Source organism: Montipora capricornis, chromosome 10, assembly GCF_036669925.1.
Source record: "Montipora capricornis isolate CH-2021 chromosome 10, ASM3666992v2, whole genome shotgun sequence".
In the NCBI taxonomy this organism is placed as follows: Eukaryota; Metazoa; Cnidaria; class Anthozoa; order Scleractinia; family Acroporidae; genus Montipora; species Montipora capricornis.
The window spans coordinates 48,087,065-48,102,721 of NC_090892.1; the positions used below are offsets into that span (position 1 = coordinate 48,087,065).

The 15,657-nt window shown below is 39.2% G+C and overlaps 1 protein-coding gene across 1 annotated transcript; it reads left to right on the forward strand.

Moving 5' to 3' along the window:
• The first annotated feature begins 338 nt into the window (after window positions 1-338).
• LOC138021366 (adenosine receptor A3-like) lies at window positions 339-2,329 on the forward strand. The gene has a single exon (XM_068868230.1). It carries the CDS (start codon window positions 949-951, stop codon window positions 1,927-1,929), a length of 981 nt encoding a protein of 326 aa, XP_068724331.1. The 5' UTR covers window positions 339-948; the 3' UTR covers window positions 1,930-2,329.
• Window positions 2,330-15,657: the final 13,328 nt, after the last annotated feature.

Below are 15,657 nucleotides of genomic sequence, written 5' to 3' on the forward strand. Positions count from 1 at the left end.
TGATTTTGTCCGGACATAAATCAGAGACAGGGGCGACAATTTGTCAGACGCAAATCAGAAACAGGGGCGACGTGTTCAGCATATAATTTAAATGTATCTCAGCTGCCTTTCAGTCATACTGTCTTAGGCAGGGGCAGATGTAGTGAAAACTATTACTAGTTATAATAGATTGAAGTCTTGAAGCCACTTAGAAGAAAGCTGTTCGTAAACATGCGGTCCATTTAGAGAGATTTATTTGTCAGTGTGACTCTAACAACTAAAGCAATGGAGAATTGTGACTGTGGTTAAATACAACTGAGGAATTACAAAAATACAATAGGTTCGTGTCTCAAAATTAGCCAACAAAGCCTAATTACTTTCGGGATAGCTTCCTTGTGCCTAATGAGAATTCTTTCAAGTTTCGGGATAGCAAGCTTGTAAAACAGTAACAAACGGACAAATCCCTTTTGTGCTTTAGTTTGAGTCGAATTAACACTTTTCTCTTGCAAATTGAACCGGCTTCGTCTAGAAACCTTTCAAGCGAATATTAATTTTAAGTATCCTCTTTTTTCGAAGTTCCATCACATCGTAAAGCAAAAAAGTTCAATATGTAACAAAAAGGCTCAGAAAATTAAAATAATATTGTTTAGTTTAAGATTTCTTAAAAAAAACAAATGAACTTTACTGAAGAAGCAGGTGGCTCATCCAATTCCTTATCTACTTGAATAAGTAAGAGACACCACACTTTTTATTTATAAAGTGGCTGTCGGAAAACGGAAGAGAAAATTGGTCCTTTCACAATTCAGGAAAAGCTGCCGAGCGCAATGCAAATTACTTGGATGTCTCTTTATTCACCTTTGATATATGCTAAGGTCCTTCTAAAATCAACTCCAATCGAGGTTTCGTCCAAACAGAGCAGTTGTTTCGAGATGCACGTTCCTTTTCAATTGAAATGTATAGTTTATTATTATGCCTATAGACAGTGAAGACCAGTACACGATCTCCATCTGCGTTTTGAATGGTTTGCTTGCTCTGATCGCGATCGCGCTGAACAGTGCCTCAATTCACGCCATCAGAAAAACTTCTACGGCTTTGCCAAAGACTTTGAGAACGTTATTGTTGAGTGTAGCTGTCTCTGATCTTGGTGTCGGGTTACTGGTTCAACCTCTCTACTTGGTAGCGCTCGTGTTTAAGACAAAAACAGAAACCACTGAAAACGATCCAACAATGAACATTTTAACGACGACCAGTAAGATTGTCTCATTTCTATTTCCCTGTGCATCAGTTTTAAGTGTGTTGGCTTTGAGCGTTGATAGATTCTTGGCCGTTCATCTTCACCTTAGATACAAAGAGATTGTGACTCATAAGAGAGTTGTTGCCGGAGTGACCTCAATCTGGGTGCTAAGTGTAATCATTTCACTCCTTCCAAGTCGTTGGCCGATCACTGAAGACTTCGCAGTTTACATTTTTGATGCCGCTATTATAGTTGCATGTCTCGTGGCTACAACAGTAATTCATTGCAAGATATACACAATCGTGAGACGCCACAGAAATGCAATTCGCTCACAGCAAGTGCCAAAAACGTTACCGCAAGACGTTAAAAAGATGGCTATCGATGAACGACAAAAACACTCATTCCTTGGCACATTCTACATATATCTCGTATGCCTGGTTTGCTATTTGCCATACTGTTGCATAATTATGGTTTTCAAACTGTCTCCAGGAAGCACTGCTTTGTTAATTTTGACCCGCTGTTCTGTAACGCTTTTGTTTCTGAACTCTTGTCTAAAACCATTGATTTACTGTTGGAAGTTGAAGCCCATTCGCAGTGCTGTTGTCGGAATACTGCGAAAAGTGACTTTTCCGAGAGCCTCGAATGGTGAAGACTCCTACTTCAACTTTGTAGAAAAGAATGGAAAAGAACATTTGAAACTTTGTTCGCGTGGTTAAATATTTGTTACATAGTGAGAAAAATGATTCAAACATTTTCTGTTTTTCGATGAAAGTACCATCTTATATTTTCTGTCAAAAACACACTGCGTGAAAATTAAGGAGACGTATAATAGAGACGTCATCAAGTATGCTTTAGTCAACAGCGCTAAGACGAGTATCGTCACCAGCCACTGAATATTGTCACAGCTTAAAGTGTTATTATTTAGACTCAAATTTGTAAGAGAGAGAATTTGTTAGAGAGAGAGAGAGAGAGAAACAGAGATCTGGAAGCCTGCAACTCAACAGAATAAAGTCGGAAAGTACTAGGTTTTCAAGGAAAATAATTGGTTGGTGTAGACCATTAACAACCTCATCTCATCTCTGGAAACCTTCACAATAAAGACCTCTTAATGCTGGTTTTCAGCAGCAAGTGATTAATTAATATGAATTTATGTCTGATAGTCTTAAGCCTGTTCCACTTGTTCCATACGAAATCATGAAAAAAAGAAAGAAATTCAAAACAATGTGCTACGCATAACATTCTAAATTAGTTACTCGCACGTACACACAACTTGCACAAATTGCGCTCTTATTGTTTGAGCCATAGTGAAAGAAAATTTTCATACCCTTGTAGAAAAAATGTGGCGTTTGACAATAATGAGCTAGAGACTATTTTAAAAAGTACTTTGCATTTTCTTGAGTTGTGGTACCAACCATGCAAGATAACGCTTTCCGATAAAACCACCTTTTGATTGAATTTCCCGTGCCACCAAACAGAAAAGCAATTGCAAAACGACGAGGGCGCCTGGCATGTTACCAACGTGAAGGATTTTTCATGGTTTCAGAGTGGGAGAAACAGAATAGGGAGGGGGGGGGGGGGATGGGGTGAAATGACCAAAAGTGGGGAGAAGGGGAAAAACGGGTAAAAAATGTTGGGAGGAGAGAGAAAGGGAAAGCTGGCATGAGGGAGAGATGTACGAGGGAGTAATTTTATTTATCATATGGCTCGTACGGCCCCGCGCGCGCTTTCATTGCAAAACTATTAAGAAAATGCCCGTATGAGAGCCGTACGCATTGGCGCGAGCAGGGCCGGAAAAAGCCGTACGGCCCTACTAGGAACACGTACTGCTCCGTGCGATGCAATTTTAGGCGATTTCGTCGCTTTTAAACATCCAAGTAATTTACAGCTAGAAAAGCAAATGCAAACAACATATTAGATAAATTTTCTGTGCATATTTTTGCTTTTTATTTTGTCCCAACTTCATCTTTTGAGTGTTCTTAAATAGTGTAAAGAGCCCATATGATAAACTCGGTCCGTACGCCATGACCTCGGGCCGAACATTTTCCCGTCCGGCCCTCCCACTCAGTCATTAAAAACCGGCATAGAATCAAACTCGAGACATGGTTACCAAACATCTTTGCTACGTATTGAACATCTTTATGGTCTTAGAAACATCGCTTAGAAATATCGTTACGTTCGTGGCTTCAAATTAATGCTAAAAATAAGCACATGGTTTTCCAAAGAAAGTATGTTCACTCGATTTTAAAATGAGGACCAGCGAACCACTTATCAACGTATGGGTACGTGTGATTATAGTGGCGATGGTCGCACAGAAATATTAAAACACCTAAATCATGCAATATGTCAAAAAGACTCAATATAACCCAAACATGCCATATTTCATTGACTAACAAACAATTTGGAGTGTAATTAATATGGGATGTACATGTACATGTTTAATAGTGCACCATGAATGGGCCATTTTGAAGTTCTTTACTAACTGACCTAATTGTAACCTACGAATGGCTGTGAGGCTGCCAATGACCTTGTATTGATAAAGACCTCACTGCTTTTATCATGTAAATTGTGTTATTGTAACTCTAATTAGTCTACATTCACATTAGAAAAGCACAAAGGTTTGTATCAGCAGCACTTAACAGCAGCACCTGTAAATAGCTAACTGATTTGCCTCCGGCCAGTTGGGATTCTTAACAGTTGTTGTTGTTCTGTTCCGTCGTTTCGTTGTGTTTCATTGGCCCTGAAAAACCCCTATAGGGAGCGTTAATTAAGTATGTATGTTTTTTTATATATTTTTTTTACTTTTCGTAAAGTAGTGATGAATGGTCTGTAAGTAACACGAATATCGCAGACCCATCACAACTTTACGAAAACTACTGACTAACGTTGAAGACGAATAAAGTTAAGTGGCTCAAATCAAAATGTAAAATTAAAAAATTCACCCTCAAATGTAAAAAGTAGTGAAGAGAACACCCAAAAGAATAACTCTGAATGTGCGTTTTACTTTGTAATAATTTTGTTGTCTTTTTCAGCCGGAACGTGAAAAGGTTTGTTTCGGAAACCGGGACGACCAAGTGTTAGCGAAGGCAGCCCAGAACGGTCCAAAGAATTGACAAGGATTGAAAAAATGTCACACTTAACTCCATTGAAAGTAAACAAAGCATTTTTGTTTATTTTGTAAAAAATCTATAGAGGTGCAACAAAATACTCTCTAAGAAATTTACAAGAAATTCATGCAGCACAGAAAAATCTGAGACGGACGAGGCTGAAGAAGAATTGTTTTTTACCCTCTCAGTGACCAACACCTGATGAGCGCCATAGAATAATTAGTTCCCGTTGTTTATCATTAGTCGTTTGCAATAAATTTGTTTAAAGAAGCCTCTTTTATATTTAATGTAAGCTTAAGTTGACAGGCATTACTTATACCAAGTCACGAGGACAGTTGTTGGCCTTATTTTAAAGTACAAAATGAAGAGCTAAAATAGCCAAACACTTGGGCACAATGGAAGACCATGCGAATCTACAGGCGATATTCATTGCAAACTTCATCTTAAATATTTTTTTCGCTTTGGTTGCGATCATCCTGAACAGTATTACAATTCACGCGATAAAGAGAACTTATGCGTTAACAAAACCTCAGCGGACATTGCTGTTAAGTCTCTCCATCTCTGATCTCAGTGTTGGTTTGGCGGCTACACCCGTTTTCGCCATGTTGCTTGCCATTGTGTTAGAAGCAAGACTAAGTGGAAATGCAGTAGCTTCTTACGCACTCAAGATTTCTTCTTTTATTGCAGATCTTAGTTTGTACGCTTCAATGTTAGGTGTGTTGGCTCTAAGTGTTGACAGATTCTTGGCCGTTCATGTTCACCTCAGATACGAAGAGATAGTGACTCATAAGCGAGTTCTCGCCGGGGTCATCATAATTTGGGTTGCTAGTACAGTTCTTTCGGTATCTAATTTGTGGATCAGCATTGCAATCAGACCTCATTTGCACTTTAATACAGCTTTTATTCTTCCGTGTGTCGTAACTACGGCAATTCTTCACTACAAGATACATTCGATCGTGCATCGCCATAGAAATGCAATAAATGGTCAACTAGAAATCGCACAAGATCAACACCAAACGTTGGCCAACATGGAGCGACAAAAACTGTCAGTGAAGGGCACTTTCTACATTTATCTTACGTGTTTGGTTTTATATTTGCCACGCGCTTGCATTTGTGCTGTTCTTATAAAATATCATGAAAACACTGTTTTATTGATCTTGTATGTTTTTTCGTTAACATTCTGGTTTCTGAGTTCATGTTTAAATCCGTTAATTTATTGTTGGAAGTTGAGGCACATTCGACATGCTGTTGTGGAAATTCTGCGAAAGACATTTTTGAAAGCTACAACAGACACCGAAGAGGGAGCTCCTTAGTATTCAAATAAGAACTCGTTTTATGAACGGTTATCTTTTTAAAAAATTCTGTATTTCATGAAAACAATGAAAGAACACTAAGTAAATTTAAGACGGAAAAACATCTGCCTCTGCCTGAAAGTTAATTTTAGTTCGTTTTATTTTAGTTTATTTCTTTTCTGCCGTTTGCCTCTTGTTTTTCCGTAACGGTTACTAGCAAAAGCGAACTAGCTTTCTCTTCCGAAACTTTTCGGGCTTTTTTCGGGTGTCACAATTCCCTCTATATCTTAAGAACGGCGAGATTTTAGCTTTAGCTACAATGGCGCCACATTATGGAACAGTCTACCATGCGATATAAGGAACACAGAGTCTCTGTGGGTATTTAAACGTAAGATCAATGACGTTCTTTAAGTCTAAGTGTAACGCACGGCATTAACGGAAAACAGCTTTTAGTGTTGTAGTATAGTTTGAATTTTAAATTTTTTAGCGTATGTGATATGAATTTTTATGAGCGGATGAATTGATTGTGGTTAAATAAAGATTATCATCATCATCATCATCATTTTAAGTCAACAAACTTCACTATCATTTTGCTTTACATAATAAAAGACCAGTTTGTGAAATGGCTTTTTCGGGCTTTTTCGGGGTGCAGGGATGGCGCAGCGGTGAGAGCACTCGCCCTCCACCAATGTGGCCCGGGTTCGATTCCCAAACTCTACTCTGCACTGAGAAGTTTTCTCCGGGTACTCCGGTTTCCCCTCTCCTCAAAAACCAACATTTGACTTGACTTGCGTTAATTGTTAATTTCAGTCTACAGTGTCCCCAATTTGTTCTCCAGCGCTAGAACGACTAGACACTTAAATAAAGTTCCTTTCCTTTCCTTTCCCGAAACGTTATTGGGATTTTCGAGGAACGGACCCCTGGGCCGTACACAATGCCATGCGGTTAGGTCTTTCAAATACTGACCGAAAACGAGCGAGAATCTTTCCAGTCGATCTGGCCACGAAAGCATTGTACCGCAGCTGTTAGTCTTTCACATTGATGTTGACAATCCAGGCATTTAGGCTTCAAAGACTTAAGCAAATGTGAATGAAGATTGTCAAACGATTCGTCACGTAGACATGCTGGTAACGGTAATTAAAGGAATAAGATTAAAACCATTTTTTCCAATCAATTTGGCTTTTTGCTTCACTTAAAGCTACAGTAGTATTATCAGATGAACCAATACATCTGATATTTGCGTATTGCAGGCATGATATTCAACTACTGTAAAAATATTATTTTTCACTTTGGCTGTCCCCTACGTGGTTCAAGCTGTTTATATTCAATATGGCGTATTTATCTAATGAAATATTTATGATTATACAGGAGACAGTTTGACGTATCTCTGTTGTTGTCAATCTCGTCCATGTAGCATTATGGTAAAATCATGAAGATTGCAAAATCTAACATCATGTTAATATAGTAAAGAAAAAACAAAACATTCCCTGCCCCAGGCTTACGATGAGCATGGGTGGCGCAGTGGTGAGAGCACGTACATTATAAAAACCCCTTTATCGCTTGGATCGTCTCCCATCGTCTTTCTGGTTTCAAAGGATCGAGGCGCTTGAAACGATCCTTTAGAAAAATCATGAGCCTTATGTTTTTTTTAAACTCAGTATTTCATTTGCATACTGCCTTTATAGCCATTCTTGAAGTGCGGGAACAAATGAGAACATACCTATTGTGTGTGAAGAAGAAGGAGATGGTGAATTTTTAACACGGTAAATGTCATAATTAATGGCCGTTTTCACACTAGAGACGGATTATCCGTTTGCTACATTTTCCGTCTTGGTATGAATTCCAGACAGATAAACTGTTTGAATTTCTTCCGTCTCGAATTCAAATTAGACGGATAGAACACCGGTATTTTTCTCAGGCGCGGTTACAATTCCACAGTACTCCACATGGCAGCCATGACGTACTTTCTTATGTCAACCAGGAGCAAACGAAAATTTGAAGACAATTTAACGAGTATCATAAAGGAAGACTTCATTCTCCTTCCACGTGTTCTTTCTAGGTTTCTTTCCTTCTTTCTTTTTCGCAACTTTAGACGCCATGTTTTCCTTCCCAGAACTCCGAGTCAGTGCGCTCTTTCTAGTTGCATGCCAGGGCAAAGTAAGATGACTTTATCCGAGGTCCCGTGGGTCTCTTACAGCGAAGTAAACTGGTAGGGCATCCGAACTAGTAATAGAGTGTTTTCACTCTCGTGATCAGTAACCTTGTTTTTCCACCGAAACAAAGGAAAACGTTTGCACGACAATAGAGCTCAATTCACAGACGATTAGTTAGGTACACCAATGATCGACGTGTTGTTTCTTATGTTTAATACTCCCACAATGGTCATATAGCAAAGGTTTTTTAAAATAATAATAATAATAATAATAATAATAATAATAATAAATAATCGTGGTACGGCCACCTGAAATGAACGCCCTCCAAGAGTTACCAGCATCTAATATTAAAGATTTGGATTTTACCGACACCACACTGAACAGATAAGCGGGAGCTTGCCCGTAGATGACTTTAAACACCAGCAGCGGAATCTTAAAATGAATGCGCGCGTGAATTGGGAGCCAATGTAATCATACAAAGCAGGAGTAATATGGGAATATTTCCCAAGGTCCATAACTAACCTTGCAGTGGCATTTTGAACGCGTTGCATTTTCGAAATTTGTTCCTTTGGGACGCCATAAAGCAGACTATTGTAATAATTCAGCCTACTTCTAATAAATGCATGCACTTTCTCCCTAGAAAGATAGTTGTTTATACGCCTTATATTATGAAGATGGAAAAAAGCTGATTTGCACACGCTACTAACATGTTTGGACATGTTAAGATAAGATGTGATGAAGAAGAGCTATCTACCCCATGTCTGGACACAGCTAGTGACTTCCTGTCAAAGGTTAAAGAATCTGGGGATAAACCTTCCACCAGGGCTCCCCTGTAGTTTTCCACAGTCCCCTGGGTCTTGTGGGAACAGTTTCCATGTGGCGGAGGGTTCGGAAGTCTTGGAAGTCATATGTCCAGTGACCATCATACTCAATTTCTATGTTTTGGATAAAGAAACCAATCAAGGTTCAACTGAGTGCACAAAGAGAAGAACCAGAGGAGGATGAAAATGTTAATACCTAGGAGTTGGAGGGAATAACAGAGATCTGAATTTTCTTTTTATGATTCCGAGAACACTATCGGGACGTATCATAACAACGTCATTTAGGGCTGTTTTGGGGCCATAAGAGGTAGGCCTAAGGACTCAGTTATTAAGCTGTTCTCACCTCCGTGAAATAGCCAAATGTTTGTCCGTTACTCGAGAAAATGCAGTTTTTTAGCACGTGAAACGCGAAAAGCCCGATTTAGTTTATGTGAAACGTGATCTTAACCCACCCTATACCCCCCTCCCCATAATGAACACTTGCATGCGTATTGATTTCCCGATAACACTTTATAGTTACACACGTAAGGCTCTAAATTCTTGGCGTTTCGTGAATATGAAGTTCCTTAGAGTTTGACCTCACAAGAAGCAAAGTATAAAAAGTTAATAATCAAAACGAACAAGAAATGTTGCATTTGTTTGTCGTGCAGCGTAAAAAGTTACATTTTGTGAATTCATCTTCTTATGTAAATAAATGACTACAAAACGGTGTTTCACACAGTACTCCACACAGTACTCCACAAGTATGTGGGAATTTTCAAGGCCAGTGCGGTACGTTTCGATACAACCTAATCATAATTTAATACCGCGAAGTAACTGATTGCGAATTTGTTCCTTGGAATAAAGAAATTCGGGTTTACCTCGATGCCAAAACCTGTGAAACTATTTCTTTGTTTTGTTAGCTCGAGGTAGGGTTAGGTTATTGTTTGATGTTTTTTTGCTCTTTTCTTTTCCTTTGTGTTTCGTCATTTGTGAGTTTCACAGGTTTTTACACCGAGGATGAACCAGAAATTCCTTCATTTTGAACAGTACTCCCTTCTATTGCGGGAAAGTAAAAGATTAATTGAGTGATAAGTTCTCATTTATATTCTTTCGATGGAGTACTGTGTAAATAGTGTTTAAAAGCAAACGTTACAGTCTGCAATCCTATGAAAAACAAAGTTTGGATTACAATGGTTATTACTAAGCGCTTAGTTGAACCCAAAGACGAACAAAATAGCGACATTCTCCCCGGAATGTATGGAGTACTGTTGAGAAGAACTGTGTACCATTGACTATGACTGTAACCTGATCCTCCTACACACGGAGTTCAATATATGAAGGCAACTTACGACCAATCCTAGCAAAATCTATCGCGTATGGCACATATTGCGTATCTAACAACAGCAAATAGATATCTGGTACGTCTCACCAGGAATTATTCTTATTCATTTCGTAAACATCCCACGTTACCATTTGCGAAATTACCAAAAAGAAAATATAAAGACGTTATTTGAGCCTGATTTCAGCAAAAACTTGACCAAAACATATCGAAATGCCAATATGTTGCCACTTCTTCGAGTTTCTGTTAAAGGAGTGAAACCACGTGTATAAAATCGCATTTATTGGAATTCGACGTTTTTCAGACAATCGTGGTCAAAAGTTGTTGGGAAGATTGCGGGCATCAGTTCACTTCACACCTAATTCGATTTTTCTAACTATTGGCTGAAGTATTTGGGAAATACCATGCTCTTGTGGCACCCCTCCCCCATTTTCAATGTTGGAGTTCTTCAGGTAAGAAAAGTCACCAATTTTTTCCTTGGAAAATCCAACATTGTAAAGGGGGAGGGAGGGGCGGTGGTATCTGTAAAATGAAGGTACCTTCCCAACACTTTTGTCCGTGATTGTAGTTTGTGAATCGGCATTGCAATCAGACCTCATTTCCTTTTTAATACAGCTTTTATTTTTCCGTGTGTCGTACCTACGGCAGTTCTTCACTAAAAGATACATTCGATCGTGCTTCGCAATAGAAATGCAATGTTTATGTTCCGCTAACATTCTGGTTTCTGAGTTCATGTTTAAATCCGTTAATTTACTGTTGGAAGTTGAGGCACATTCGACATGCTGCTGTGGAAATTCTGAGAAAGACATATTTGAAAGCTACAACGAAACCGAAGAGGGAGCTCCTTAGCATTCAAATAATAACTCGTTTTATGAAGGGTTATCTTTTTAGAATATAATAATTTCTAATTTCCGATTACATGTATGATGAAAGCAATGAAGGGATACTAAGTCGTCGTTGTGTTGAAATTTAATTTTGAATTCATTTTTGTTTTAGCTTATTTTTCCCCTTTTTTGCCGCTTGTTTCGCCGTTCCCAGCAAAAGCGAGCTAACTCTCTTTTGGTCTTTTGAACCATGGCGTTCCCGAGCCATTAGGTATCATGTGGGAAGCTTTTGGGTCTTTTAGAAGCCGAAAACGAGCGAAAGCCTTTCCTATCAATAGAGCGTTCACTCACGTGACCAGCAGCCATATTGGTTTTCTGAAACAAAAGAAAGTATTTGCATACAAATAGAGTTCAATTCCCGGGGGATAAGTTTGGTACAGCATCATGGCCGCCATTTCTTTGTTTTGGAACACCAACATGGCCGCTGTGACGTCATATGAAAACGCTCCATCTGAACCCCTGGTCACGAAAGCATTGTATTGCTTGCTGTTAGTCTTTCGCATCGAGGTCGACTGTGATGCTTGTCTTAAATTAATTTTGTTTTGCTAATACTAAAACCAGTTATTTAGGCCTTTTAAACAGAGGCGGATCCAAGATTTTTCTTAGGAGGGGCTGCACCACGAAGGAATGACGTAGCTGACCGGTGGGTTTTTTTTTTGTGCAGAATACCAGTTGTAGTAGAAAACCGCAGGTCATCTCGGAAGGAGGGAGGGGGACATTTGTCACTTTGGCTGTCGCCTACCTGTCTCAACCTGGTTATATTGCATTTCTCATTATTGTTTTAAAGGCACATTAAAGTAATGGAATATTTTAATGGCACCCAACGAGCAAATTAAGCCAAAAGCCCTTTGAGATACATTTCTAGGCTCCTTGTACGTAATGTATAGACTGTCCAAAGAGATGTTTTTATTACCTAGTGTTCAGATATCTTAGCTGAAAATTGAAGTGTCCGAGAATTTTAGGGCATGAAACCTTCATTTCAGAAATTGCTAGCTGAACGTTACCTTCTAAGAACTTCCAACTGAACCATTTGCTCATCCGAAACTTCCAGGTGACCTTTTAAGTGCCAAAAATTGCAAAAAAAAATCCCTTCCGTAAACGTAAGGGCCTACTTTTTCCTGGTTACGAATCTTTTAGGAGATGCTTTAGTAAAGAAATCTGTAGCTGTTTGGTAACGTAGAACCGAAATTCGTATAACAGTTTGACTCTCCCGATCACATGATTTCACCGAAAATTATCGTTGGGTGCCCTTGATTACAGGAGACAGTTTGACGTATCTTCGCTGTTGCCATTCTCGTTCATGCAGCATTTTATTGCCGGATACATGAACATTGCAAAATCTAACATGTGAATAGTGAGGGAAGATCAAAAGGTTAAAGTGCACCTAAACCCAATTTTTTTTTTGTTCCTAATGTAAATTTTCCCATCCAAAGCAAACATATATCAGCATTGTTACGCAGAATTTTGCCTTTTCTGTGCCGTGCAAGCCACGTAAACTTGGCAGAACTAGCCGTAATTTGGACCCACGACCGTGATGTGAGAGGCATGGGTCTCTTCTCGATTTTACGTCACAAACTGCTTTGCATTCCTGTTTTCAAAGAAATTTTGCATTGCAAAGCGGTTTGCGACGTAACATCGAGAATAGACCCATGGCTCTCACTTCACGGTCGTGGGTCCAAATTACTGCTAGTTTTGATAACTTTGCGCTTATTGCCCGGCAGATAAAAAAGCGTAATTTGAGGTAAGAATTGTCAAACATGTTTGCTTTCCGTGGAGAGATCAATATTGTACACTAAAAATATTTGGGTTTAGGTGCACTTTAAATATGCATCTACTCTGTACCGTGCTTAATAGAAGCCAGGATATCGCAGTGGTGAGAGCACTCGCCTCCCACCAATGGGTCGGGGTTCGATTCCAAGACTGACGTCACATGTGCTCCAAGAGGTTTTTCTCCGGGTACTTGGATCCCTTCTTCGCAAAAGCCACTCGATTTGATGCGAGTTAATTTCTGTACAATGTGCCCAATTCGTGCCCAGTCGACACTTCATTACTATAAAACCAAAATGTGATTGTTGTTATCGTTGGTATCATCATCGTCATCATTATTGTTATTATCCCATCAAGCAAAGTTTCTGACTTTTGCTGGGTCTTCGATTCTCCTGACATCAGGTCATCGCCCGTGACCTTCCGGGTCTAAGACTTTGCAACGGCTTTTGGCTGTTCCCAGTAAACACGCTCTCTGTAATGGTTCTAACCGACATGCTGTATTGAGGAGGCAGTGTGGCCCAGTGGTTAGGGCGCTTGCCTTGAGATCTGGAGATCCCGGGTTCAAGACCCGCTCTGACCACTCGTTGAATTTGATCCTGGTAGTCCCTGGTTCAACTTAACAGCAGCACTTGTAAATAGCCAACTGGTTTGCCTCCGGCCAGTTGGGATTCTTAACAGTTGTTGTGTTTCATTGGCCTTGAAAAGCCCCTATGGGGAGCGGTCAATTAAGTATGTATTGTATTGTATTAACAACTACCAGAAACCCATAAGGGTTGAAACATGTAAAGCGCATTCACAGCTTCCGAATATTCAGTGCGAACTGATTGGTTGAATGTTTCAGTGCTAAGTACCATATAGGGAAACTCCTCGCTCTTGTTGTTCCAAATATGGTACTTGGCAAATTGAATATTCAGAAGCTTGTTTCCCAGCACTATTGGAAGCCAATTTATTTTAGTTCAATTCAATGCATAAATTTATGTTCAATGTACTTTTTTTTGGTTCAACTTCGATTTTGCATTCAACACTTTTTGCATTCCATACATTTTGGTATCCTTCAATGCGATTGCTTCGGTTCAATCTTTTCTTTTTAAATTTCAAGAGCACATTTTGCCTTCAACACTTTTATTTCGTTCAATGCGATTGACTTTCGTTCAACGATTTATTGCACAGCGGTTGAGAGGTTAGTGCTGTTAGTAGTCCATGTATGACCCACCATACATTGGATACTAACCGACAAAGGTTGGATTTTGGGATTAAATAACGTTTTAGGCCTAATTAGTCCTAATTGGATCAAAGATTAGCTTTTGTGAATGGTTTGGGTTGTTTCAGTTGTGGTAAATCCCGTTACCTCCCGAGAACAAGAGGGACTAGGCAATAGTGGTCAACCGCTGTGCAATAAATCGTTGAACGAAAGTAAATCGCGTTGAACGAAATAAAAGTGTTGAATGCAAAGTCAGAAGTTGAACCAAAAAAAGAGTATATCGAACATAAATTTATGCGTTGATTTGAACTAAAAAAGACTCTTTGAATTGAATTATCCATTTATTAAATATTGCAACAATTGGCTCGCCATACAGCACACAAGGGGCCTTTACACGTTTCAACCCTTCAGGAGTTTCTACAACTATTTAATAACCTTAACCGTTCGTTTGTTACAGCAAAATTTCAAACTGAGATCTTGCCGTATTGACCGAGGGATAGCGAGGTCAATACAGCTAGGTCCGAGTCGAGGTTTGAGATTTTGCGGTAACGACCGAACGTTCAAGGTTATTAAGTTATTATATGGTTAACAGAACGGGAGGAGGGGGGGGGGGGGAGGCAGAGGATTTTGAAGGGGATCTGAAAATTTATGTCAAGTTTTTTTCCTAACATGAAGGGGGGATGCTAATATTTTTGTGGAGGTATCATATGTATAAGAAAGTGTTGATAATATAATGAAATTCAAACAAGAAGACCTTTGTTCTTTAATATAACTGCAGCAATAATTTATATATATATATATATATACATACACGAGGCCCAATAATGTGTATATTGTCAATCATTATCATTATCATTATAAATGTAATCATCCTGATCATCATCATTGTCATCTTGTTCATCATATAAATTGTCATCCTGATCATCACCATTGACATCCTGATCCTTTTCATTGCCACCATTGCCAGAATCATGGTCACGGTCACGGTCATGGTCATCATCCTTATCAGCAATAGCAGCAGCATGGCATACAGAAGGTTTTCCCACAAGCCTGTGGATGGCAAGGTGAACAGGGGCAAGAGCATACTTGGCTATTCTGCTTATTTTCTGGTTATTTCTGTATATTACTTTATTTAATTTTTCCTTCTGATCAAGAGGAGGGATTCCTAAAAAATCTGTTGTGATTTGGGGGATCTGAAAATATTGCACTGTCTAAAAAAAATCCAAAAATCCAAAGTTTTCCCGAATATCAGAGTTGAACGACATTTGGAAGTCAAGAGGTAAACTCCTTGGTTAATTTTTAATCTCGGATTAGCGTTAATCTGCTTTTGAACAACCGGGCCCTGTATTTTAAAGTCCCACACTTGCCACAAGTCGACCTCACGAGAATCCCAGGAGAAAATGTTTTGGCGAGCGAAACGTGATTTTTCGTACGCGAAGTGGATGAAAAGATACGCTTAGTGAAACTTACCATTTAGCGATGCAATGACTCTCGTTGATGAATACACACGCATTTTAAAATTTTTTGTTGCATTCGACGAAAAATGTGTCGATAGTCGTTGAGAATCGCCTCCGGTGGCCTTCGTAGCTATGTTGAAAGTTACGCTTCATTGCGAACATAGGTACCCCAAGCTCACGGAGTACGTAAATTTTATAGGGGTTTGTATCGGGAATTTAGCGATCGTTATTTAGGGCATTAAAATAGAAATAAAAATACACCAGAATTTCTCACCTTGCCTCCTTGTCTTATTTATGGTATGTTCTTAGCATTTCTAGCCGTTTCAGCGCGATTCTAGAGACTTTTAGTTCTACCGTTTCTCTCTCATATATATATAGCTATGGAGAGAGGAAACAGTGAACCTACAACCCACTGGAATAGCGCTGAAATGGGTAAAGTAAAAA

Coding starts and splice junctions, on each gene's coding strand:
- LOC138021366 (XM_068868230.1), top strand. CDS start 949: ATGCCTATAGACAGTGAAGACCAGTACACGATCTCCATCTGCGTTTTG.